The sequence below is a fragment of the Delphinapterus leucas genome, chromosome 5 (genome assembly GCF_059928025.1).
Source record: "Delphinapterus leucas isolate spDelLeu-1000000601 "Yukka" chromosome 5, BTC_Dleu_Yukka2, whole genome shotgun sequence".
NCBI classification, from domain to species: Eukaryota; Metazoa; Chordata; class Mammalia; order Artiodactyla; family Monodontidae; genus Delphinapterus; species Delphinapterus leucas.
In genome coordinates, this window is record NC_143133.1 from 92,512,738 (window position 1) to 92,537,747 (window position 25,010).

The following is a 25,010-nucleotide window of genomic DNA, read 5'->3' on the forward strand; positions in this document are numbered from 1 at the left end:
CTCTGCTCTATTTTGGAAGAGTTTGAGAAGGAAAGGTGTTAGCTCTTCTCTAAATGTTTGATAGAATTTGCCTGTGAAGCCATCTGCTCCTGTGCTTTTGTTTGTTGGAAGATTTTTAATCACAGTTTCAATTTCAGTGCTTGTGATTGGTCTGTTCATATTTTCTATTTCTTCCTGATTCAGTCTTGGCAGGTTGTGCGTTTCTAAGAATTTGTCCATTTTTTCCAGGTTGTCCATTTTATTGGCATAGAGTTGCTTGTAGTAATCTCTTATGATCTTTTGTATTTCTGCAGTGTCAGTTGTTACTTCCACTTTTTCATTTCTAATTCTGTTGATTTGAGTCTTCTCCCTTTTTTTTTGATGAGTCTGGCTAATGGTTTATCAATTTTGTTTATCTTCTCAAAGAACCAGCTTTTCGTTTTATTGATCTTTGCTATGGTTTCCTTCATTTCTTTTTCATTTATTTCTGATCTGATGTTTATGATTTCTTTCCTTCTGCTAACTTTGGGTTTTTTTTGTTCTTCTTTCTCTAATTGCTTTAGGTGCAAGGTTAGGTTGTTTATTCGAGATGTTTCCTATTTCTTAAGGTAGGATTGTATTGCTATAAACTTCCCTCTTACAACTGCTTTTGGTGCATCCCATAGATTTTGGTCATCGTGTCTCCATTATCATTTATTTCTAGGTATTTTTTAATTTCCTCTTTGATTTCTTCAGTGATCACTTCGTTATTAAGTAGTGTATTGTTTAGCCTCCATGTGTTTGTATTTTTTATAGATCTTTTCCTGTAATTGATATCTAGTCTCATAGCGTTGTGGTCGGAAAAGATACTTGATACAATTTCAATTTTCTTAAATTTACCAAGGCTTGATTTGTGACCCAAGATATGATCTATCCTGGATAATCTTCCATGAGCACTTGAGAAAAATGTGTATTCTCTTGTTTTTGGATGGAATGTCCTATAAATATCAATTAAGTCCATCTTGTTTAATGTATCATTTAAAGCTTGTGTTTCCTTATTTATTTTCATTTTGGATGATCTGTCCATTGGTGAAAGAGGGGTGTTAAAGTCCCCTACTATGAATGTGTTACTGTCGATTTCCCCTTTATGGCTGTTAGTATTTGCCTTATGTATTGAGGTGCTCCTATGTTGGGTGCGTAAATATTTACAATTGTTATATCTTCTTCGTGGATCACTCCCTTGATCATTACGTAGTGTCCTTCTTTGTCTCTTCTAATAGTCTTTATTTTAAAGTCTATTTTGTCTTATATGAGACTTGCTATTCCAGCTTTCTTTTGGTTTCCATTTGCATGAAATATCTTTCTCTATCCCCTTACTTTCAGTCTGTATGTGTCTCTAGGTCTGAAGTGGGTCTCTTGTAGACAGCAAATATATGGGTCTTGTTTTTGTATCCATTCAGCCAATCTGTCTCTTATGGTGGGAGCATTTAGTCCATTTACATTATCGATTATACATGTATTGATATGTATTGATAATACATTTAATTATCGATATGTATGTTCCTATTCCCATTTTCTTAATTGTTTTGGGTTCGTTATTGTAGGTCTTTTCCTTCTCTTGTGTTTCTTGCCTAGAGAAGTTCCTTTAGCATTTGTTGTAAAGCTGGTTTGGTGGTGCTGAACTCTCTCAGCTTTTGCTTGTCTGTAAAGGTTTTAATTTCTCCGTCCAATCTGAATGAGATCCTTGCTGGGTAGAGTAATCTTGGTTGCAGGTTCTTCTCCTTCATCACTTTAATTATGTCCTGCCAGTCCCTTCTGGCTTGCAGAGTGTCTGCTGAAAGATCTGCTGTTAACCTTATGGGGATTCCCTTGTGTGTTATTTTTCCCTTGCTGCTTTTAATATGTTTTCTTTGTATTTAATTTTTGACAGTTTGATTAATATGTGTCTTGGTGTGTTTCTCCTTGGATTTATCCTGTATGGGACTCTCTGTGCTTCCTGGACTTGATTAACTATTTCCTTTCCCATATTAGGGAAGTTTTCAACTATAATCTCTTCAAATATTTTCTCAGTCCCTTTCTTTTTCTCTTCTTCTTCTGGAACCCCTATAATTCGAATGTTGATGCATTTAATGTTGTTCCAGAGGTCTCTGAGACTGTCCTCAGTTCTTTTCATTCTTTTTTCTTTATTCCGCTCTGCAGTAGTTATTCCCACTATTTTATCTTCCAGGTCACTTATCCGTTCTTCTGCCTCAGTTATTCTGCTATTGATCCCATCTAGCATATTTTTAATTTCATTTATTGTTTTGTTCATCATTGTTTGTTAATCTTTAGTTCTTCTAGGTCCTTGTTAAATGTTTCTTGCATTTTGTCTATTTTTTTTTTTTCAAGATTTTCAAGCATCTTTACTATCATTATTCTGAATTCTTTTTCAGGTAGACTGCCTATTTCCTCTTCATTTGTTAGGTCTGGTGGGTTTTTATCTTGCTCCTTCACCTGCTGTGTGTTTTTCTGTCTTCTCATTTTGCTTATCTTACTGTGTATGGGGTCTGCTTTTTGCAGGCTGTGGGTTCGTAATTCCTGTTGTTTTTGGTGTCTGTCCCCAGTGGCTAAAGTTGGTTCAGTGGGTTGTGTAGGCTTCCTGGTGGAGGGGACTAGTGCCTGTGTTCTGGTGGATGAGGCTGGATCTTGTCTTTCTGGTGGGCAGGTCCACCTCTGGTGGTGTGTTTTGGGGTGTCTGTGGACTTATTATGATTTTAGGCAGCCCCTCTGCTAATGGGTGGGGTTGTGTACCTGTCTTGCTAGTTGTTTGGTATAGGATGTCCAGCACTGTAGCTTGCTTGTCGTTCAGTGAAGCTGGGTGCTGATGTTGAGATGAAGATCTCTGGGAGATTTTCACCGTTTGATATTATGTGGAGCTGGGAGGTCTCTTGTGGACCAGTGTCCTGAAGTTGGCTCTCCCACCTCAGAGGCACAGCCCTGACTCCTGGCTGCAGCTCCAAGAGCCTTTCATCCACACGGCTCAGAATAAAAGGGAGAAAAAGTAGATAAAAGAATTAGTAGAAAAAGAAAGAAAGAAAGAAAAGAGGGAGGGAGGGAGGAAGGAAGGAAGGAGGGAAGGAAGGAAAAAAGAAAGAAAGAAGATAAAGTAAAATAAAATAAAGTAAGATACAATATAATAAAGTTATTAAAATTAAAAAATAATTATTAAGAGAAATAAAAAAAATATTAAAAAAAAAGCAATGGATGGATAGAACCCTAGGACAGATGGTGGAAGCAAAGCTATACAGACAAAATCTCCACAGAAGCATACACATACACACTCACAAAAAGAGGAAAAGGGGAAGAAATCATAAATATTGCCCTCGAAGTCCACCTCCTCAATTTGGGATGATTCGTTGTCTATTCATGTATTCCACAGATGCAGGGTACATCAAGTTGATTGTGGAGATTTAATCCACTGCTTTTGAGGCTGCTGGGAGAGGTTTCCCTTTCTCTTCTTTATTCTCACAGCTCCCAGGTCTCAGCTTTGGATTTGGCCCTGCCTCTGCTTGTAGGTCGCCGGAGGGCGTCTGTTCTTCACTCAAACAGGATGGGGTTAAAGGAACAGCGGTTTCGGGATCTCTGGCTCACTCAGGCCGGGGGGAGGGAGGGGTACGGAATGCGGGGCGGGCCTGCGGCGGCAGAGCTCAGCATGACGTTGCAGCAGCCTGAGGCGCGCCGAGCGTTCTCCCGGGGAAGTTGTCTGTGGATCCCGGGACCCTGGCAGTGGCGGGCTGCACAGGCTCCCGGGAGGGGGGTGTGGATTGTGACCTGTGCTCGCACACAGGCTTCTTGGTGGCGGCAGCAGCAGCCTTAGCGTCTCATGCCCGTCTCTGGGGTCCACACTTACAGCCGCGGCTCGCGCCTGTCTCTGGAGCTCCTTTAAGCAACACTCTTAATCCCCTCTCCTCCCGCACCAGGAAACGAAGAGGGAAGAAAAAGTCTCTTGCCTCTTCGACAGGTCCAGACTTTTCCCCGGACTCCCTCCTGGCTAGCCGTGGTGCACTAACCCCCTGCAGTCTGTGTTCACGCCGCCAACCCCAGTCCTCTCCCTGGGATCCGACCTCCGAAGCCCGAGTCTCAGCTCCCAGCCCTGCCCGCCCCAGCGGGTGAGCAGACAAGCTTCTCGGGCTGGTGAGTGCCGGTCGGCACCGGTCCTCTGTGCGGGTATCTCCCCACTTTGCCCTCCGAACCCCTGTTGCTGTGCTCTTCTCCACGGCACCATAAGTCTCCGCCTGTGAAAGGGCTTCCTAGTGTGTGGAAACCTTTCCTCCTTCACAGCTCCCTCCCACTGGTGCAGGTCCTGTCCCTATCCTTTTGTCTCTCTTTATTCTTTTTTCTTTTGCCCTACCCAGGTATGTGGGGGGGTTTCTTGCCTTTTGGGAGGTCTGATGTCTTCTGCCAGCGTTCAGTAGGTGTTCTGTAGGAGTTGTTCCATGTGTAGATGTATTTCTGGTGTATCTGTGGGGAGGAAGATGATCTCCGCGTCTTACTCTTCCGCCGTCTTCCTGGAACCCTCGATTGTCCTTTTTAGTAAGGTACGCTACTTTCTTATCCTGTTAAAACTTTACACCTAATCCCAAATGTAAGGCAGCATGCGTGGTGTTTAAGAACACAGACTGTGGCCAGAATGTGCTCTTCAGTTCGGGCCCCAACTCTGCCCTTTATGACTTTGTGACATTGGGTAAGTTACTCAACGAGGACGTGGATTTCATGTCTTCTCACAACCAGGGCACCTACTAGGCACAGGTGTGGGACCACAGACACCTCCAAGCTCCGGAACTCCACACTCCAGAGGCCCTCCTTTCACGTGCTGCCTCTCCCCTTCTGCGCAAATCTGTAGCATCTATTTTATATGTGTACATATACACACATGTACCTATAATATACACATTATGTATATATACATACACATATGTTATATATATGTGTTAATAGTTGTTTAGTAAATAGTAGCTATCAGTATTGTATGGACATATAACTTGTATACTGGACATTTTAAAAGGGTTTTGGGAAATCGTATGTTTGATTTTTTTAAAAAGCAATTACCCCTATGGTATTGTATTTTGAAACGTTATGAAGAGTGGTTGGTATATTGATGAACATGGTCATGAAATGCACACATGAGAAAAAAATCCAGCAGCTGATGGACTACTTTATAAATTCTGCACGGGGGTGTATTGATGATCCTTCCGAGTAACAGAGGTCATGGAGAGATTTGTCTGGATAGAGGAAAGGTCTGAGGTTGGAGAAGTGGAAGCCTCTGCTCTACCCTGTAAGTTCGGGGCACTGTGCCAATAAATGCAAATGTCTTACCTAATTTATCCTACCGGGTAGGTTTTTTTTTTTTTTTTTTGGTGGTATGCGGGCCTCTCACTGTTGTGGCCTCTCCCGTTGCGGAGCATAGGCCCCGGACGCGCAGGCTCAGCGGCCATGGCTCACGGGCCTAGCCGCTCCGCGGCATGTGGGATCTTCCCGAACCGGGACATGAACCCGTGTCCCCTGCATCGGCAGGCAGACTCTCAACCACTGCGCCACCAGGGAAGCCCCCGGGTAGGTTTTATCATCTTAATTCTTTTTACATAAAAGGAAACTGAGGCTGAGTCAGGATAATTATCTTGCTTAAGGTACTGTAATTATTAAGGCAGGGAGCTAGATTCCAGCCCAGATTTGTTTGACTCCAAAATCCATCTCTAGATTATGGATGATGCAGTCTACTCTCTGAATTTTATGGAAGAGGATCTGAGACCCACACAAGAGACTTGTCTCGTGTGCCCAGCTTGATAAAAGCAGGTTCTGACTCTCAGTCCAGTGCTTTTATTCTATACTAGGTTGTTTCTCCAGTTCTTGTCTTTTGCTTTTCTCTCTAATTGTTTCGGAAGTCTTGTTTCTTTAACTGTATTTCAAGTTCAAGGGCAAATATAAGGGACTGAGTTGTATTCTTCTGTCTCTGGTTTGGGCTGTATTTTTTGATATCTTCCATATTGTATAGCACAATGATAAATCCTCAATAAATTCTTGGTGAATTGAATTCTTAAAGGAGTTGGTCTCTGAAATCCTATTTTGACTGAGGCAGAGGTATAAATACATACAAATATACATATATACATATTGGGGTTTTACTTTGAGAAATTCAGTCTATATTTTATGATAAAGTCTCTCAGTACTATTGTATCCACTGCTCTGTTTTTAAACAGTCTGACCATTTTTATCTTTTAACATTTTTGTTCAATGTAATCACTGATATTTTAAGGTTTATATATACCATCTTACTATTTGTTTTCTATTTGTCAATTCTGTTCTGTTTTTCTATGTTTTTTCTTTTTGTCGTTTGGATCAATCTAATCATTTTTGTATTTAATTTCCCATTAGCTTGTTAGTTGTACATGTTTTTACTAATCCTTTAATGGTTATCCTAGAGATTACAATATGTAGTAATCCTTTAATTTATCTCTTCCCAACTGATACTAGAACCTTGAAACACTTCAGCTTTATTTATCCCTCTACTATCTTTTTTTTAAACATCTTTATTAGAGTTTAATTGCTTTACAATGGTGTGTCAGTTTCTGCTTTATAACAAAGTGAATCAGTTATACATATACATATGTCCCATATCTCTTCCCTCTTGCATCTCCCTCCATCCCACCCTCCTTGTCCCACCCCTCTAGGTGGTCACAAAGCCCCCCTCTGATCTCCCTATGCTATGCGGCTGCTTCCCACTAGCTATCTATTTTACGTTTGGTAGTGTATATATGTCCATGCCACTCTCTCACTTTGTCCCAGCTTACCCTTCCCCCTCCCCGTATCCTCAAGTCCATTCTGTAGTAGGTCTGCATCTTTATTCACGTGTTGCCCCTAGGTTCTTCTGACCATTTTCTTTTTTTCTTTTTTTTTTTTTTAGATTCCATATATATGTGTTAGCATACGGTAGTTGTTTTTCTCTTTCTGTCTTACTTCACTCTGTATGACAGTCTCTATCCCTCTGCTATCTTATGTATTATTGTTATTAGGCATTTTAAACTTGCATATATTTTAAATCCCACAAGATGTTAGCATTTTTGTTTTATACAGTTATTTATTTAGATTACTCACATATTTGACCTTTTAATTACTCAAAATTCCTTCCTACATTACTGTGTTTCCATCTAGAATCATTTTTTCTTTGCCTAAAGAACTTCCTTTAGTATATATATATATTTTTAGTTTGAATTTGTAGGTGACAAATTCTCACAGGTTTTATTAATTTAAAACATCTTTATTTTACTTTCATTGTTGAAGGATATGTTTGCTAGATATAGAATTCTAAGTTGATGGTTGTTTTTGTTTCTCACTTTAAATATTTGTCTTCTAACTTTCACCATTTTTTTTTTTGTGGAGAAGTTAGCTGTCCATAATTAAGTTTCAAATTAATTATGTTTGTAGATATTGTATCTGATGAAATATTCATAGTTTTAAAAAAATCTGCAATACATGTTTTTATTGTCTTCTGTTATCTTCATAAAGTTCTAAACAAAATAAAGTACCATCTTTCTTTGAGTTACATGGTAGTTAAGTTCCTGGACAATTCAGTGTATGTTATTACCACTCAATAAATTCTTTATGTTTATGTGTAAAACAGATAGGAACAGTTAAGCTATATAATCAGATAACTATAAAAAGATTTTTCATTGACATGAATGTTTTGAGGGACATTTGAAAGTCATGTGGAAGTGGGACAGTTTTTCTTGGTGCAGGAATGTCTTGCTCATTACATGACATCTGGAATTTATGTTCCTTGTCTATTAAATGCCAGTAGCATCCTAACCTTCATTCTTCAGAGCAAATTTTTAAATGCCTCTTGGAGTGGCATAGTCCCTGTTTAGGAGCCTGCTTTACATTAAATAGTGAGGACTGGTCACCAGTGATGCTGCCTTTGACTCAGGGCCTCTGCTGGGCCTGACAACAGACATAGTAGGATGTGGCTTTATATAGTTGAATGTGAGCATCAGTACAACTCCCAGCCACTTACTGGGTGGTCAGTTTAACTAGATCAGCTGCCAAGAGGCTGGCTAGAGGAAAAAGTTAGGGATGAAAGTTTTGCTGCATAGCTTCAAATGCTATGATACAGCTTTGACGTGCTGGAACACAAGAGCATCAGGCAGACAAGGCTAGCATTCAGGCAGAAATAGCCGGGCCTTTTTAGAGCAAAGGTCTTGACTAAGACATAGGTCTAGAAGGCTGGATCTCAAACAGCGCGTATTGAAAATGGCTACTGCAGCTGCAAGAGCAGCATGGAGAGTGAAGTGTTGTTGTCTGTGTGTTTGACTTTCAGCAATTACATCACAAAATTGCCAGCAATTATTTAAATTTGGGAATATCTGTCCATCCGCCCATCCATCCATTCATTAAGTCAGTCAAAATCATTATAAGTGCCTGCCATGTTTCAGTTACTATGGGAATACAAAGCTACCTCTATGTAAAGAAATTGTCCTTACTCTTGGGGAGGTAGATGGATGTAAACAGCTAATTATAGAACAAATGATAATGATCTATTGGGGGAGGAAGACAAGAAAATAAATAATTTTAATATGAGAGTTAATGGTATAGCTATAATTTAATTTCATGTCCAAACATTTTGGATGTTTAATTTTTTTTTTTCTTCATTTGCCTTAGGAATAGGAAATGAAGTCTTTGAGAGCTGAATTGTTAGAGGAAAAAAAAAGCAATTTCAAGCTTAAGCTGTACTAGAGTCTCCCTAGTATCTGGACTACTTAAAGTGGAAATATGAGGAAGACTTTTTATTCATTTTAGAACTTTTTCTGTGGTTAACATCTCCCGGAATTTATGAGGGTTATTTTGTCACTGGAGTCCTCTTAGTTTGGGCTTTCACTGTAACAGGATTGTATTAGAACAAATGGAAAGCTGGGTGTAAAAATAGAAGAGCTAAGCCTGTGTTTCCATTGCTTCAGAATTTGGAATGTGAGCACATTCACTGGGTATTTAATCTTATTCTATATTTTGCAGTTTTCCTTGTGTGTGTGTGTGTGTGTGTGTGTGTGTGTGTGTGTGTGTGTGTACTACTCCAGGAGTATAGTTTCCACAGCACTCTATAGTGGAATATTTTGTAAACATTTAAGCAGTGGGAAAGTTAACTTCCCCTTATCTTGGAAGCTGGAGGGATTTTCTAAAGCTCTTAATGCTACAACTGTTCCCTCTGTCACTGAAAATATCGTGGTCAACTGGTTAAGATTGTGGCAAGTGACCAAAGTCATAGCTAACATTTATTTAGTGCTTTCTATGCACCAGTCACTGTGCTAAGTAAGTACATTAGTTTATTTCACCTTCACTGTCACCCCATTGGGTCCTATCTTACCCTTAGTTTATATATTAGGAAATAGAGACTCAGAAAAGCTAAGATTTGTCTAAGTTCCCAAAGCTAGGAAGTAATTGAATCGGTATTTGAACCCAAGTTTATACACTCTACCATATTGGCATTTGGCATTGCTACTTGAGCTAGTGTGCTGTATAACTTTGTGTCCATAGACCAATGCTGTGGGTACAGAGGTGGGTGTGGTGGGGAAAATGTAAGTGTCAAAATCAAATGGCCATAGGTTCAAATATAGGTACAATCACTTACAAGCTTTGGGAATATCACCTAACCTGTCAGAACCTTGGTTTCCTTATCTGTAAAATGGGGATATGATAATATGTATCTCAAAATATTTTAGGAAGAAATATGAAAGATGTGAATGTGCCAAAGTATCTGGAACCCAGAAGGTGCTCTCTTTCTCCTTTGTCTTTTCTGTACCAAATAGAACTTGGAGGAATAGACTGGCTTTTTGGAAGTAGGGCGAGCTTTGGGAACATGAGCAGGGAAATATTGACTTAGTCACGGAGGCAGAGAAGGCCTCCCAGAGGAAGTGATATTTCAAGTGAGACTTGGAGGATGTGTGGAAGTTAGATTAAGAGGGGTGGAAGTGCGCTGTTGAAGGCTTGGGGAGCCTGTTAGGCAGGTAAGTCACTTAACCTCACAGTCCTTTCCTCTGTAAATTTAGCAGCACTGCCCTAGGGTGCCGCACCTTGTTGGCCTGTTAAAGTGAGAAAGTGGAAGTAAGAGTAACTTGAAATGGAAGACTGCTCTACAGTATCTATCTGTCTATCTATCTATCTATACACATACTACATATATAAAATAAGGCACATATATATAATAAAGCATTCATTCTTTTTAAAATTTAATTTATTTTTTTTATACAGCAGGTTCTTGTTAATTATCCATTTTATACATATTAGTGTGTAGAGAACAAACGTATGGACACCAAGGGGCGAAAGTGGCGGGGGGGTGGTGGTGGTGTGATGAATTGGGAGATTGGGATTGACATGTATACACTAAAGCATTCATTCTTACTGATGCTATATGGTAACAGTGTAGCAAAGAAGAAAAAGGATGGTTTTGAATCCCAGATCCACCCGTTACTGGATGTGCTCTGGACAATTCACTCAGCCTTTTCGCACCCTATTCCCTCATTGATAAGATAGGGTAGTGATGCCTCGTCCGCAGGGTGCTGGGAGGGGCCGTAAGACACTGAATGTGTGGCAGATCTGGAGAAGTATTGGCCCTTGGCGGTAGCTTGTTCCCTCTCCTTTCCTTGCCCTGCCTCCATCTATGTTAGTGCACTATTATAAGAAGACATGTACCAGAACATGATGTTAACTTGCCATGCTGTTCAGGGTCTCTTGTCAGACAACTGAACAAAGACATTTTCAGTTACGTATAGCAGCTATCTTTTCATCTGGGATTCATGCTGTTGCTTCTGTATCTAAGTTGATCTTCTTATGGCTGATGCCTTCAGGTTTATCATTTTAAGACAACAGCAGCAGGAGATCAGGTACAAGCTAATCACTCCAGGAGGCCAAAATGCGAAACTACTTAGGCCCTTGGTGTGCAAAACAAACTCCTTAAGGGGGTATTGTATGGAGCAAGCCTTTGAAATAGGTCTCAAACAGGAAGTGGATCACCATTTTCTCTTTTATTTGGCATCGGCTTGTATTAGTCCCTCCTGAAAGGGGAGCATTTGATGTAAATACAAGGACTCATCTTTTCTTAACAGTGTGTCGTCTGCTCCTTTTTATTTGGGGCTGGATGAGGAGCTTCACATGAACTTTAAAATGAGACCAAATGAAAAAGGTATTGTTTATCTAAGCTGTCGGAGGAAGGGCACTTGGGTGAAGAATTGAACTCTGAAATAACCTTATGAAAGTTATTGATTCATTCCTTTATGGTTCCTTGACAAACGAGAACCATTATTTCTGTGTCCGAGCTGGAGCTGGGTCAAAGAACCCTTTTATATGGATTATCTTTCCTGAAAACCAGACTTGTCGGGAAAATGAACCTCCAGAAATAAAGACACAAGGCCCAGTGGAATATTGTGGTCCTTTCATTGCTTTGAAGGACAAGTAGAGAGCACAGTTAATTTTTTAAAATCTCACTGACTGCAAGGAGGTTTGGGGATAACGCAGGAAGTTTAGCTGAATGGCTCACTGTTAGGTATTTGGTGCGTGGTTTTATTTAACTTCCCTCCCCTCATGCCAGTTCAACTCCAAGGCCCAGATGCTATGTACCTATGGTTGGCAGGAAAAAGGGCACCACATTCTTGGTTTTTCTATCTTATATTTTGAAAGTAACTTTACAAGATCACATAAGTTACATATTTTGTTATTGAAAAAATAGAAAATATGGATAAGGAAAAAGGAAAAAACAAAAAAATCAAGAATCCTCACCCAGGAATGACCACCCTTCGCTTACTGGTTTGTATTATTCCATATTTTGTTTCCATGCACAAAAATATATTTTAATTATAAAAAGGCATTATATACTATTTTGTAATTTAAAAGCACAACTTTGGGGTTGCTTTATTCCTCCTTTCTCATTTTTGGCCTAAGAAGCTAAGGGGATTTAAAATGAGATGAATTAATCAATACCTAAAATAGGGTTATTATAACATTGAGGTGAAAGAAAATTTATGTCGATAGTTGATATACTGCTATTGTAGAATACCATAAATAATGTCCCCCCAGAAATTTGAATACTCATGAGGGATATATTCACTGTTTATTTTTAGCATTAAACAAATGTTTAATAAATATTTAACCAAGTGAAATAGTTTTTGTTGTGTTTTATGAAGAACCTTGCTATTACTGTAAGGTATTTAGGGATGAAGGCACTATATTATCTACAACAACACTTTATTCACTTATTATTAAAATTATTAAAAGCCGTTTAGATTGCTTTTTAGGTTTGTCATAATTTAATCCTTTAATCTATATTTTAGTGAAAAACTATTATAAGACCCTTTCTTTTGCAGAGTGTTAGATTGGAAGAGAGGATTATAAAGTGATGGAATTGCAATGGTAACATGGAAAATCTATAAAATTTACTTCACAGTGTTATTTTTTTGGTCTTTATGGCTTTATCCAGAGTTTTAGCGATTGAGGCACTCTAGCATCCCTACCTTCATAAAACAATTTTATGGCACCATAGAAATTGATTCGTTAAATATATGGCCATCTATCTAGGCCTTGGTAAAGGGCTCATTTTATTTAAAATTAACCATAAATTATTGACTCTATGAGGACATTAATATAAGGAAGTTTTTCTGATAATGCCTAGATGAAGAAAATTTTTCTTTGTAGTTTGATTCCAGTTACCTAATAGCCTTCCACATTTTGGGGATTTTGTAGTGATGTCACTTGAACATTGTTTTCTCAAGACCTCTTGTCCTAACTGGGGTATCTCAAGTCATGGGGATAGATATTTTCTTGAGGATAAGCAAGTACTCAGGGTTGTTCACTAATGAATTCAGCCAACAATCAGGAATTGTGCCAGGTGAAGGGGCTGTACAGAAAGGAATAAAGCGAGCTCTCCTTCCTTGGAGAGTCCTAGACTAGTGGAAAGACAGATATGTGAACAAATTAAATGCTTCCTGGGCCCAGATAAGTTTAACTTTGAATTAACATTATGAATGTTATGAATGAAAGCGAAAAATTATTTCATGTTTTTAGAACATCCTGTTTAGAGTTCAGTAAGCTGAGTCCAGTGATTGAGAGCTGGGAAAAGGTATAATGGACTGTTCTGGAGGCTAGAGTCACTGAGGAAATAGTTGAGGTATAGGGAAGAACTTGATGCCTGGTGGAAGAATGCCACATCTGGAGAGAGTAGCGATGACAGGCATCTTAGAGCCACATTGAGCTGAAGCTAGTTCATGGAGCTCGCATGGTCATCTGAGGTCTGAGTGAAAAGGAAGATGGGTTCATGGTTACGGAGGCTTTTCCAATTATCTAACTAGTCTTGAAAATGCAACCTGTGGATTCATTCCTTTCTTCTGATGCAACATCCTGGGTCTTTACAGTGCTAGGGGGTCCTAATTAAGTAATAATTTCACTCCATTGTGCCTTTGTAGGCTGGAGTGGGAAGATGGGAAAGTCGAGGTACTTAGGGGAATGTTTTCATTCCGAGAAAAGGAAATGTTTAGAAGATATTTTCTAAATGCCTGTGACACCGTAGGAAGCATTTGGATTAAAAATAAATAACATTAAAAATAAATTAATGGGCCTTTAGTAAGTTCCAAGCACTGTTCACATCTCTTTAAGCAAATCATCTCATTTGATCCTTTCAATAACCCTCTGAGTTTAGTACTTTATCATCCCTACTTTACAGATGAGGAACCTGGGACACAGACACCTTGATAATGGACTCACTGGTGTCACCATTAATGAATGGTGACACCAGGAGTCAAGTCCAGAAGCCTGGCTCCAGAGCCTGAGTTCTTAGGTCTCCTACAGCTTCGTGAACTCGAGCAAATTGCTCAGTCTCTCACGTCTTGTTTCCTCATGTGTTCAGTGGGAATAGTCATGATAATAACAGTGCCAGATTCATAGCGTTGCCGTTCCTGTAAGAGCTTTGCATAGCGTTGATGCGCAGTTGCCTACCTCTCTGCCGGGCCCACTCTCTAGGGTGATGGCAGAGGTCAGGAAAGCAAACGAGGCCACCCTCCTCCAGCACCACAAGTGCCTTCTCCTACCAGCACTTCCTGTCAGCATAAGGGCTCAATAAACAGTAGTCGCCGACTTTGTGAAGTTGTCATTTTCATTTAATCTGTATCCTGAAGCTGATATCGTTTTCTTAAATCAGCAGGGAACATATATTACATCGTGCTTGAGATTGAAATTCTTTTTTTTCCCTCAACTATTTGTCATTGCATTTTGGGTTAAGAGTAGACTGTAGTTGGCACACTATTGCCAATTTCAGAAAAATGTGCTGTAACAATAAACAGAAAGAAATTCAGAGGTATTCCAAGTCAGGTTTTATTGTTTTTTATTTTTTTAACATCTTTATTGGAGTATAATTACTTTACAATGGTGTGTTAGTTTCTGCTTTATAACAAAGTGAATCAGTTATACATATACATATGTTCCCATATCTCTTCCCTCTTGGCGTCTCCTTCCCTCCCACCCTCCCTATCCCACCCCTCTAGGTGGTCACAAAGCACCGAGCTGATCTCCCTGTGCTATGCAGCTGCTTTCCACTAGCTATGTATTTTACGTTTGGTAGTGTATATATGTCCATGCCTCTCTCTTGCTTTGTCACAGCTTACCCTTCCCCCTCCCCATATCCTCAAGCCCATTCTCTAGTAGGTCTGTGTCTTTATTCCTGTCTTACCCCTAAGTTCTTCATGACATTTTTTTTTCCTTAAATTCCATATATATGTATTAGCATACGGTATTTGTCTTTCTCTTTCTGACTTACTTCACTCTGTATGACAGACTCCAGGTCCATCCACCTCATTACAAATAGCTCAATTTCGTTTCTTTTTATGGCTGAGTAATATTCCATTGTATATATGTGCCACATCTTCTTTATCCATTCATCCGATGATGGACACTTACGTTGTTTCCATCTCCGGGCTATTGTAAAAAGAGCTGCAGTGAACATTTTGGTACATGACTCTTTTTGAATTATGGTTTTCCCAGGGTATATGTCCAGTAGTGGGATTGCTGGGTCATATGGTAGTTCTATTTTTTGTTTTTTAAGGAATCTCCATATTGTTCTCCATAGTGGCTGTACCAATTCACATTCCCACCAGCAGTGCAAGAGGGTTCCCTTTTCTCCATACCCTCTCCAGCATTTATTGATTCTAGATTTTTTGATGATGGCCATTCTGACTGGTGTGAGATGTCTCATTGTAGTTTTGATTTGCATTTCTCTAATGATTAGTGATGTTGAGCATTCTTTCATGTGTTTGTTGGCAGTCTGTATATCTTCTTTGGAGAAATGTCTATTTAGGTCTTCTGCCCATTTTTGGATTGCGTTGTTTGTTTTCTTGTTATTGAGCTGCATGAGCTGCTTATAAATTTTGGAGATTAATCCTTTGTCAGTTGCTTCATTTGCAAATATTTTCTCCCATTCTGAGGGTTGTCTTTTGGTCTTGTTTATGGTTTCCTTTGCTGTGCAAAACCTTTGAAGTTTCATTAGGTCCCATTTGTTTATTTTTGTTTTTATTTCAGTTCCTCTAGGAGGTGGGTCAAAAAGGATCCTGCTGTGATTTATGTCATAGAGTGTTCTGCCTATGTTTTCCTCTAAGAGTTTGATAGTTTCTGGCCTTACATTTAGGTCTTTAATCCATTTAGAGTTTATTTTTGTGTATGGTGTTAGGGAGTGATCTAATCTCATACTTTTACGTGGACCTGTCCAATTTTCCCAGCACCACTTATTGAACAGGCTGCCCTTTCTTCACTGTACATTCCTACCTCCTTCATCAAAGGTAAGGTGACCATATGTGCATGGGTTTATTTCTGGGCTTTCTATCCTATTCCATTGATCTATCTTTCTGTTTTTGTGCCAGTACCATACTGTCTTGATTACTGTAGCTTTGTAGTATAGTCTGAAGTCAGGGAGCCTGATTCATCCAGCTCCGTTTTTCGTTCTCAAGATTGCTTTGGCAATTCGGGGTCTTTTGTGTTTCCATACAAATTGTGAAATTTTTTGTTCTCGTTCTGTGAAAAATGCCAGTGGTAGTTTGATAGGGATTGCATTGAATCTGTAGATTGCTTTAGGTAGTAGAGTCATTTTCACAATGTTGATTCCTCCAATCCAAGAACATGGTATATCTCTCCATCTATTTGTATCATCTTTAATTTCTTTCATCAGTGTCTTATAATTTTCTGCATACAGGTCTTTTGTCTCGTTAGGTAGGTTTATCCCTAGATATTTTATTCTTTTTCTTGCAGTGGTAAATGGGAGTGTTTTCTTGATTTCACTTTCAGGTTTTTCATCATTAGTGTATAGAAATGCCAGAGATTTCTGTGCATTAATTTTGTATCCTGCTACTTTACCAAACTCATTGATTAGCTCTAGTAGTTTTCTGGTAGCATCTTTAGGATTCTCTATGTATACTATCATGTCATCTGCAAACAGTGACAGCTTTACTTCTTCTTTTCCAATTTGGATTCCTTTTATTTCCTTTTCTTCTCTGATTGCTGTGGCTAAAACTTCCAAAACTATGTTGAATAAGAGTGGTGAGAGTGGGCAACCTTGTCTTGTTCCTGATCTTAATGGAAATCCTTTCAGTATTTCACCATTGAGGATGATGTTGGCTGTGGGTTTGTCATATATGGCCTTTATTATGTTGAGGAAAGTTCCCTCTATGCCTGCTTTCTGCAGGGTTTTTATCATAAATGGGTGTTGAATTTTGTCAAAAGCTTTCTCTGCATCTATTGAGATGATCATGTGGTTTTTCTCCTTCAATTTGTTAATATGGTGTATCACATTGATTGATTTGTGTATATTGAAGAATCTTTGCATCCGTGGGGTAAATCCCACTTGATAATGGTGTATGTTCCTTTTAATGTGCTGTTGGATTATGTTTGCTAGTATTTTGTTGAGGATTTTTGCATCTATGTTCATCAGTGATATTGGCCTGTAGTTTTCTTTCTTTGTAACATCCTTGTCTGGTTTTGGTATCAGGGTGATGGTGGCCTCGTAGAAAGATTTTGGGAGTGTTCCTCCCTCTGCTATATTTTGGAAGAGTTTGAGAAGTATACGTGTTAGCTTTTCTCTAAATGTTTGATAGAATTCGCCTTTGAAGCCATCTGCTCCTGGGCTTTTGTTTGTTGGAAGATTCTTTTTTTTTTTTTTAACATCTTTATTGGGGTATAATTGCTTTACAATGGTGTGTTAGTTTCTGCTTTATAACAAAGTGAATCAGTTATACATATATATATATGTTCCCATATCTCTTCCCTCTTGCGCCTCCCTCCCTCCCACCCTCCCTATCCCACCCCTCTGTTGGAAGATTTTTAATCACATTTTCAATTTCAGTGCTTGTGATTGGTCTGTTCGTATTTCCTATTTCTTCCTGATTCGGTCTTGGCAGGTTGTGCATTTCTAAGAATTTGTCCATTTCTTCCAGGTTGTCCATTTTATTGGCATAGGGTTGCTTCTAGTAATCTCTCATGATCTTTTGTATTTCTGCAGTGTCAGTTGTTACCTCTCCTTTTTCATTTCTAAATCTATTGATTTGAGTCTTCTCCCTTTTTCTCTTGATGAGTCTGGCTAATGGTTTATCAATTTTGTTTATCTTCTCAAAGAACCAGCTTTTCGTTTTATTGATCTTTGCTATGGTTTCCTTCATTTCTTTTTCATTTATTTCTGATCTGATGTTTATGATTTCTTTCCTTCTGCTAACTTTGGGGTTTTTTTGTTCTTCTTTCTCTAATTGCTTTAGATGCAAGGTTAGGTTTTTTATTCGAGATATTTCCTGTTTCTTAAGGTAGGATTTTATTGCTATAAACTTCCCTCTTACAACTGCTTTTGCTGCATCCCATAGGTTTTGGGTCGTCGTGTCTCCATTGTCACTTGTTTCTAGGTATTTTTTGATTTCCTCTTTGATTTCTTCAGTGGTCACTTCGTTATTAAGCAGTGTATTGTTTAGCTTCCATGTGTTTGTATTTTTTATAGATCTTTTCCTGTAATTGATATCTAGTCTTATAGCATTGTGGTCGGAAAAGATACTTGATACAATTTCAATTTTCTTAAATTTACCGAGGCTTGATTTGTGACCCAAGATATGATCTATCCTGGATAATCTTCCATGAGCACTTGAGAAAAATGTGTATTCTCTTGTTTTTGGATGGAATGTCCTATAAATATCAATTAAGTCCATCTTGTTTAATGTATCATTTAAAGCTTGTGTTTCCTTATTTATTTTCATTTTGGATGATCTGTCCATTGGTGAAAGAGGGGTGTTAAAGTCCCCTACTATGAATGTGTTACTGTTGATTTCCCCTTTATGGCTGTTAGTATTTGCCTTATGTATTGGGGTGCTCCTATGTTGGGTGCATAAATATTTACAATTGTTATATCTTCTTCATGGATCATTCCCTTGATCATTATGTAGTGTCCTTCTTTGTCTCTTCTAATAGTCTTTATTTTAAAGTCTATTTTGTCTGATATGAGAATTGTTACTCCAGCTTTCTTTTGGTTTCCATTTGCATGGAATATCTTTTTCCATCCCCTTACTTTCAGTCTGTATGTGTCTCTAGGTCTGAAGTGGGTCTCTTGTAGACAGCATATATATGGGTCTTGTTTTTGTATCCAATCAGCCAATCTGTGTCTTTTGGTGGGAGCATTTAGTCCATTTACATTTAAGGTAATTATCGATATGTATGTTCCTTTCCCATTTTCTAAATTGTTTTGGGTTCATTATTGTAGGTCTTTTCCTTCTCTTGTGTTTCTTGCCTAGAGAAGTTCCTTTAGCATTTGTTGTAAAGCTGGTTTGGTGGTGCTGAACTCTCTCAGCTTTTGCTTGTCTGTAAAGGTTTCAGTTTCTCCATCCAATCTGAATGAGATCCTTGCTGGGTAGAGTAATCTTGGTTGCAGGTTCTTCTCCTTCATCACTTTAATTATGTCCTGCCAGTCCCTTCTGGCTTGCAGAGTTTCTGCTGAAAGATCAGCTGTTAACCTTATGGGGATTCCCTTGTGTGTTATTTTTCCCTTGCTGCTTTTAATATGCTTTCTTTGTATTTAATTTTTGACAGTTTGATTAATATGTGTCTTGGCGTATTTCTCCTTGGATTTATTCTGTATGGGACTCTCTGTGCTTCCTGGACTTGATTAACTATTTCCTTTCCCATATTAGGGAAGTTTTCAACTATAATCTCTTCAAATATTTTCTCAGTCCCTTTCTTTTTCTCTTCTTCTTCTGGAACCCCTATAATTCGAATGTTGATGTGTTTAATATTGTCTCAGAGGTCTCTGAGACTGTCCTCAGTTCTTTTCATTCTTTTTTCTTTATTCTGCTCTGCAATAATTATTTCCACTATTTTATCTTCCAGGTCACTTATCCATTCTTCTGCCTCAGTTATTCTGCTATTGATCCCATCTAGCATATTTTTAATTTCATTTATTGTGTTGTTCATCGTTGCTTGTTTCATCTTTAGTTCTTCTAGGTCCTTGTTAAATGTTTCTTGCATTTTGTCTATTCTATTTTCAAGATTTTGGATCATCTTTACTATCATTATTCTGAATTCTTTTTCAGGTAGACTGCCTATTTCCTCTTCATTTATTAGGTCTGGTGGGTTTTTATCTTGCTCCTTCACCTGCTGTGTGTTTTTCTGTCTTCTAATTTTGCTTATCTTACTGTGTTTGGGGTCTCCTTTTTGCAGGCTGCAGGTTCGTAGTTCCCATTGTTTTTGGTGTCTGTCCCCAGTGGCTAAAGTTGGTTCAGTGGGTTGTGTAGGCTTCCTGGTGGAGGGGACTAGTGCCTGTGTTCTGGTGGATGAGGCTGGATATTGTCTTTCTAGTGGGCATGTCCACCTCTGGTGGTGTGTTTTGGGGTGTCTGTGGACTTATTATGATTTTAGGCAGCGTCTCTGCAAATGGGTGGGTTTGTGTTCCTGTCTTGCTAGTTATTTGGCATAGGGTGTCCAGCACTGTAGCTTGCTGGTCGTTGAGTGAAGCTGGGTGCCTGTGTTGAGATGGAGATCTCTGGGAGATTTTCGCCGTTTGATATTATGTGGAGCTGGGAGGTCTCTTGTGGACCAGTGTCCTGAAGTTGGCTCTCCCACCTCAGAGGCACAGCACTGACTCCTGGCTACAGCACCAAGAGCCTTTCATCCACATGGCTCAGAATAAAAGGGAGAAAAAGTAGAAAGAAAGAGAGAGAGAGAGAGAGAAAGAAAGAAAAGAAGGAAAGGAAGAAAGGACGGAGGGAGGGAGGAAGGAAAGAAAAAAGATAAAATAAAATAAAGTTATTAAAATAAAAAGTAATTATTAAGAAAGAAAATTTTTTTAAAGAAAAAAAAAACGGAGAGATAGAACCCTAGGACAAATGGTGGAAGCAAAGCTACACAGACAAAATCTCACACAGAAGCATACACATACACACTCAGAAAAAGAGGAAAAGGGGAAAAAATAATAAATCTTGCTCTGAAAGTCCACCTCCTCGATTTGGGATGATTCGTTGTCTATTCATGTATTCCACCGATGCAGGGTGCATCAATTTGATTGTGGAGATTTAATCCCCTGTTCCTGAGGATGCTGGGAGAGATTTCCCTTTCTCTTCTTTGTTCACACAGCTCCCGGGGTTCAGCTTTGGATTTGGCCTCGCCTCTCTGTGTAGGTCCCCTGAGGGCATCTTTTCTTCCCTCAGACAGGTCGGGGTTAAAGGAAAAGCTGCTTGGGGGCTCTGCCTCACTCAAGCCGGGGGGAGGGAGGGGTACAGAGTGCAGGGCGAGCCTGCAGCGGCAGAGGTCGGCGTGACGTTGCAGCAGCCTGAGGCGCGCCGTGCATTCTTCAGGGGAAGTTGTCCCTGGATCCCGGGACCCTGGCAGTGGCGGGCTGCACAGGCTCCCCGGAAGGGGTGTGTGGAGAGTGACCTGTGCTCGCACACAGGCTTCTTGGTGGCGGCAGCAGCAGCTTTAGCGTCTCATGCCCCTCTGTGGGGTCCGTGCTTATAGCCGCGGCTCACACCTGTCTCTGGAGCTCCTTTAAGCAGCGCTCTTAATCCCCTCTCCTCGCGCACCAGGAAACAAAGAGGGAAGAAAAAGTCTCTTGCCTCTTCGGCAGCTATAGACCTTTTCCGGGACTCTCTCCCGGCTAGCCGCGGTGCACTAACCCCCTGCAGTCTGTGTTCCCGCCGCCAACCCCAGTCCTCTCCTTGCGCTCCGACCGAAGCCCGAGCCTCAGCTCACAGCCCCGCCTGCCCCGGCGGGTGAGCAGACAAGCCTCTCGGGCTGGTGAGTGCCGGTCGGCACTGATCCTCTGTGCGGGTATCTCCCCACTTTGCCCTCCGCACCCCTGTTGCTGTGCTCTCCTCCGTGGCTCCGATGCTCCCGCCCTCCACCACCCGCAGTCTTCGCCTTGGAAGGGGCTTCTAGTGTGTGGAAACCTTTCCTCCTTCACAGCTCCCTCCCACTGGTGCAGGTCCTGTCCCTATCCTTTTGTCTCTGTTTATTCTTTTTTCTTTTGCCCTACCCAGGTACGTGGGGACTTTCTTGCCTTTTGGGAGGTCTGAGGTCTTCTGCCTGCCTTCAGTAGGTGTTCTGTAGGAGTTGTTCCACATGTAGATGTATTTCTGGTGTATCTGTGGGGAGGAAGGTGATCTCCGCATCTTACTCTTCCGCCATCTTCCCCTTCCACCATCTTCCCCTCCCCTATATTTCTTAAATGACTTTGAGTTTTAAGCACATTCTCTAAAAGCTTATACATTTACCATTTCTCAACACAAAAGGATGACTTCATTTTTCCTTGAGAGTGTTGTGCACAATCTATGTAAATCTGGACCAAACAGCTGGGTACCATAGCCTAGCCAAGTTGACACTTGAAATTAACCGTCACATTTGTTGTCTGCCTTTGTGTGAAAGCATCCGTTGCTAGCATCCATCGTTTTCCTAGCTCATCCCAGTTCAGGTTGAGTGCTAATATTGTGATGACTCTATCAAGAGTTTAGAAACTTCCCTTACTTCTCCCCAAAGTATTTGAGTAGCACTTCAATTGTTTGAGGACCAGAGGATGAGGAAGTATAGAAAGGAGGACAAAGCCTTCACTAAGCGACTTGTGAACTGTGAGCTCTTGGTTTAGAGGACCTACAGTGTGCTGGGCCCGGGACGGTTCCTGCTTTGGGCGCTCACAGTCTGGTCCAGCCAGGATAACAGGAATGTAGATGAGTGCAATGAAGCGTGGCAGTGTATGCAGGACACAGTGGGGTCACTGAGCAACCATGAGGAGCCGCACCTGAGTGGAGGGTTCAGTGTGCAGGATTAAGGGTTAGGAAGTGATTTGTTCTTGAGGTTGAGGCTTGAAAGAAGTGTATTGCTTTGTAAGCTCTCTTTCGGGGAGTCACGGAGAAGCAGGGATCCAGGTAGAGGGTAAGCTGTGAGGCCAGATAAGGGAGGCTGGGGCTGTCCAATGGCTTGACCAACTAGAGTGGATGAAAGTCTCAGAACTGTGAGATTTCCCGAGGCCAGGGAGAGAGGCGAGGCGCCAGATGATGGGGTCTGTACTTTATCTCATCAGAGGTAAAGGTGAGCCATGGAATAGATGAGCATTGGTGGATGTAGTAGCAAAGAACTGGGAAGTGAAGTGTGAGGTGCTGATAGTATCTAGTGGCACAAGCTGCTCTTAGGATGCTGGTTAGTGCTCGTCTAAGTGTCATTTTCCTGTGAACATGCTCCAATGGTGTCTGCTAGTTAACAGCAAAGAGAAACCTCAAGTCTGAGAGCAGCTTGTCCTCCTGAGGTTTCAGTCCAATCGATTGTTTTTCTCTGGGTATTGACAGCTCCCTGTTGCATGCCCTTGTCTTTGGCTACGTGGTTTGACTGTGGTGAAATGGATTAGACTGCTTTTATTGCCTCTCCGGGTTTAATCAATGCCCAGCAAGCACCGTGTGTGTCCGTGACTTTCCTTTGCCTTTTAATTGTTCAGGGTGTAGGGCTGTTGATGGTACCAAGTTTTTGTGCTCGTACCTTGACTGATCAGTTTTTAACTCAGAGCTTATACTTCTTTGCAGGATGCCACCGTTTGGAAGCCTGATTCATGCCAGAACTGCCGTTGCCATGGTGATATCATTATGTGCAAACCTGCTGTTTGCAGAAACCCTCAGTGTGCCTTTGAGAAGGTATGGTATCCTAACTGTTTTCTAAATGTAAAGTCAGGGAATGGTAGGGTGTTTGCATTTTTTCGGTCATCTGGTTTTGACATTTATCCCAATCTCTAATTGCAAGGTTTAGGAAATATAGGAGAGAATTTTAACATATTGTATCTAAGAATATCTTAATTCCTGTTTATTGGGCATTTACTCTGGACCAGGGGCACTCAAGGTTAAAACTTAAAGGTTTTTTTAAAAATTTTTTTAAAGAAGATTTTGGGGATAGGAGTTTATTAAGTAATTGATTTATTTTTGCTGTGTTGGGTCTTCGTTTCTGTGCGAGGGCTTTCTCTAGTTGTGGCAAGCGGGGGCCACACTTCATCGCGGTGCGTGGGCCTCTCACTATCGTGGCCTCTCTTGCTGCGGAGCACAAGCTCCAGACGTTCAGGCTCAGTAGTTGTGGCTCACGGGCCTAGTTGCTCCGTGGCTTGTGGGATCCTCCCAGACCAGGGCTCGAACCTGTGTCCCCTGCATTAGCAGGCAGATTCTCAACCACTGTGCCACCAGGGAAGCCCAAAACTTAAAGGTTTTATAGTGTTATCCCATTTAATATTATGTGGGGTAGGTATCTGTATCCCCACTTTACAGATGAGGAAAGTGAAGCCTGGAGATTTTAGGCAACTTAATAGGATTATGCAGTTAATAAACTGTTGCCCAGAGATCTTCCCTGGGTCTGACAGATGCCACAGCTACTGGTACTAACCACAACATTTTACAAGCCATTGAACTCCCTGAAAGTCAGAATTGACTTCTCAAAGATGATTTTCTAAAGACATTATTTGTTGTGCACCTGATTGTATCATCATGCTGCTGTTGGGCTACCTAGGATCATAGGATAGGCTTTGACTCAAGAAATCTCCTGGTATTTAACCAAACGTGTGAGGGATAGTTCTTCCTTTTCCTTTGTTAAACTTTTTCATTTTTTTGACTACACATCTATTCTGTTAGAATTTTGTTTTTCCACGTGCTGACTCTTTTCTTTTTAAAGTGAATCTACTTACAAAAAAAGGCTTAAGCTTCAAATTTGAACATTTGAAACCCCCTGGAGAAGACCAATTACTTTCTTTAAAAAGCTTTCTGTCAATTTCACAAGCACAGTTTATTTTTCTAGTTTTATCTCTCCCCACCCCATAATAAATAATCTTGAGTCTTTATGCCGTCTAATGCTAAGAAGTTTCTGTTTGTTTCTAACACGGGAGTGAAGGTTCTGTATACCTTTAAGGGTATTTCTCAATTTCTGCATGGGTGTATTTCTGAGAAGCTGCATGTACGTCAAATGTTGGTAAATTTGATACTATTTCGCTGTATGTCGTGAGGCTATTTCTGGAGTAACCACTCCTGAAAGATCTCTGTTTTGCTTGCTGAGTAAATCTGGGCTGGTTTTGTAAGGACCATGAAGACATGCCCTCCTCCACTCCACGTGAATAATTATGGCATCATGGAAGAAGCACTGAATTAAATGTTAGAAGACACAGGCGGTATTGCTGAAAGCTAAATGTGTTCTATGCCAGGGGTCAGCAGACTAAATGTGGCCTCTGCCTGTTTTCGCATCACTTGTGAACAAAGAATGGTTTTTACATTTTTCAGTAGCTGGAAAAAACCAACAGAGAACAGTATTTCATGATGTGAAAATTGTATGAAATCAAGTTTCAGTATCCATAAATAAAGTTTTATTGAAACGCAGGCACACTCATTTATTTATTGTCTACAGCTGCTTTTGTGGTATAATGACAGAGTTGTGTAGTTGTGATGTAGACCATATGTGGCCCCCAAAGGCTAAAATATTTACCATCTGGCCCTTTATAGAAAAAGTTTCTGACTCTTGTTCTA

At 40.3% G+C, this 25,010-nt stretch overlaps 1 protein-coding gene across 1 annotated transcript in view; it reads left to right on the plus strand.

The window, feature by feature from the left end:
* Positions 1-25,010, plus strand: part of FRAS1 (Fraser extracellular matrix complex subunit 1) — a 466,514-nt gene that overhangs the window by 154,850 nt on the left and 286,654 nt on the right. The window contains exon 3 of the mRNA XM_022599506.3: positions 23,043-23,150. Coding sequence (XP_022455214.2) covers positions 23,043-23,150 — 108 coding nt within the window. The remainder of the gene's footprint in view (positions 1-23,042; positions 23,151-25,010) is intronic.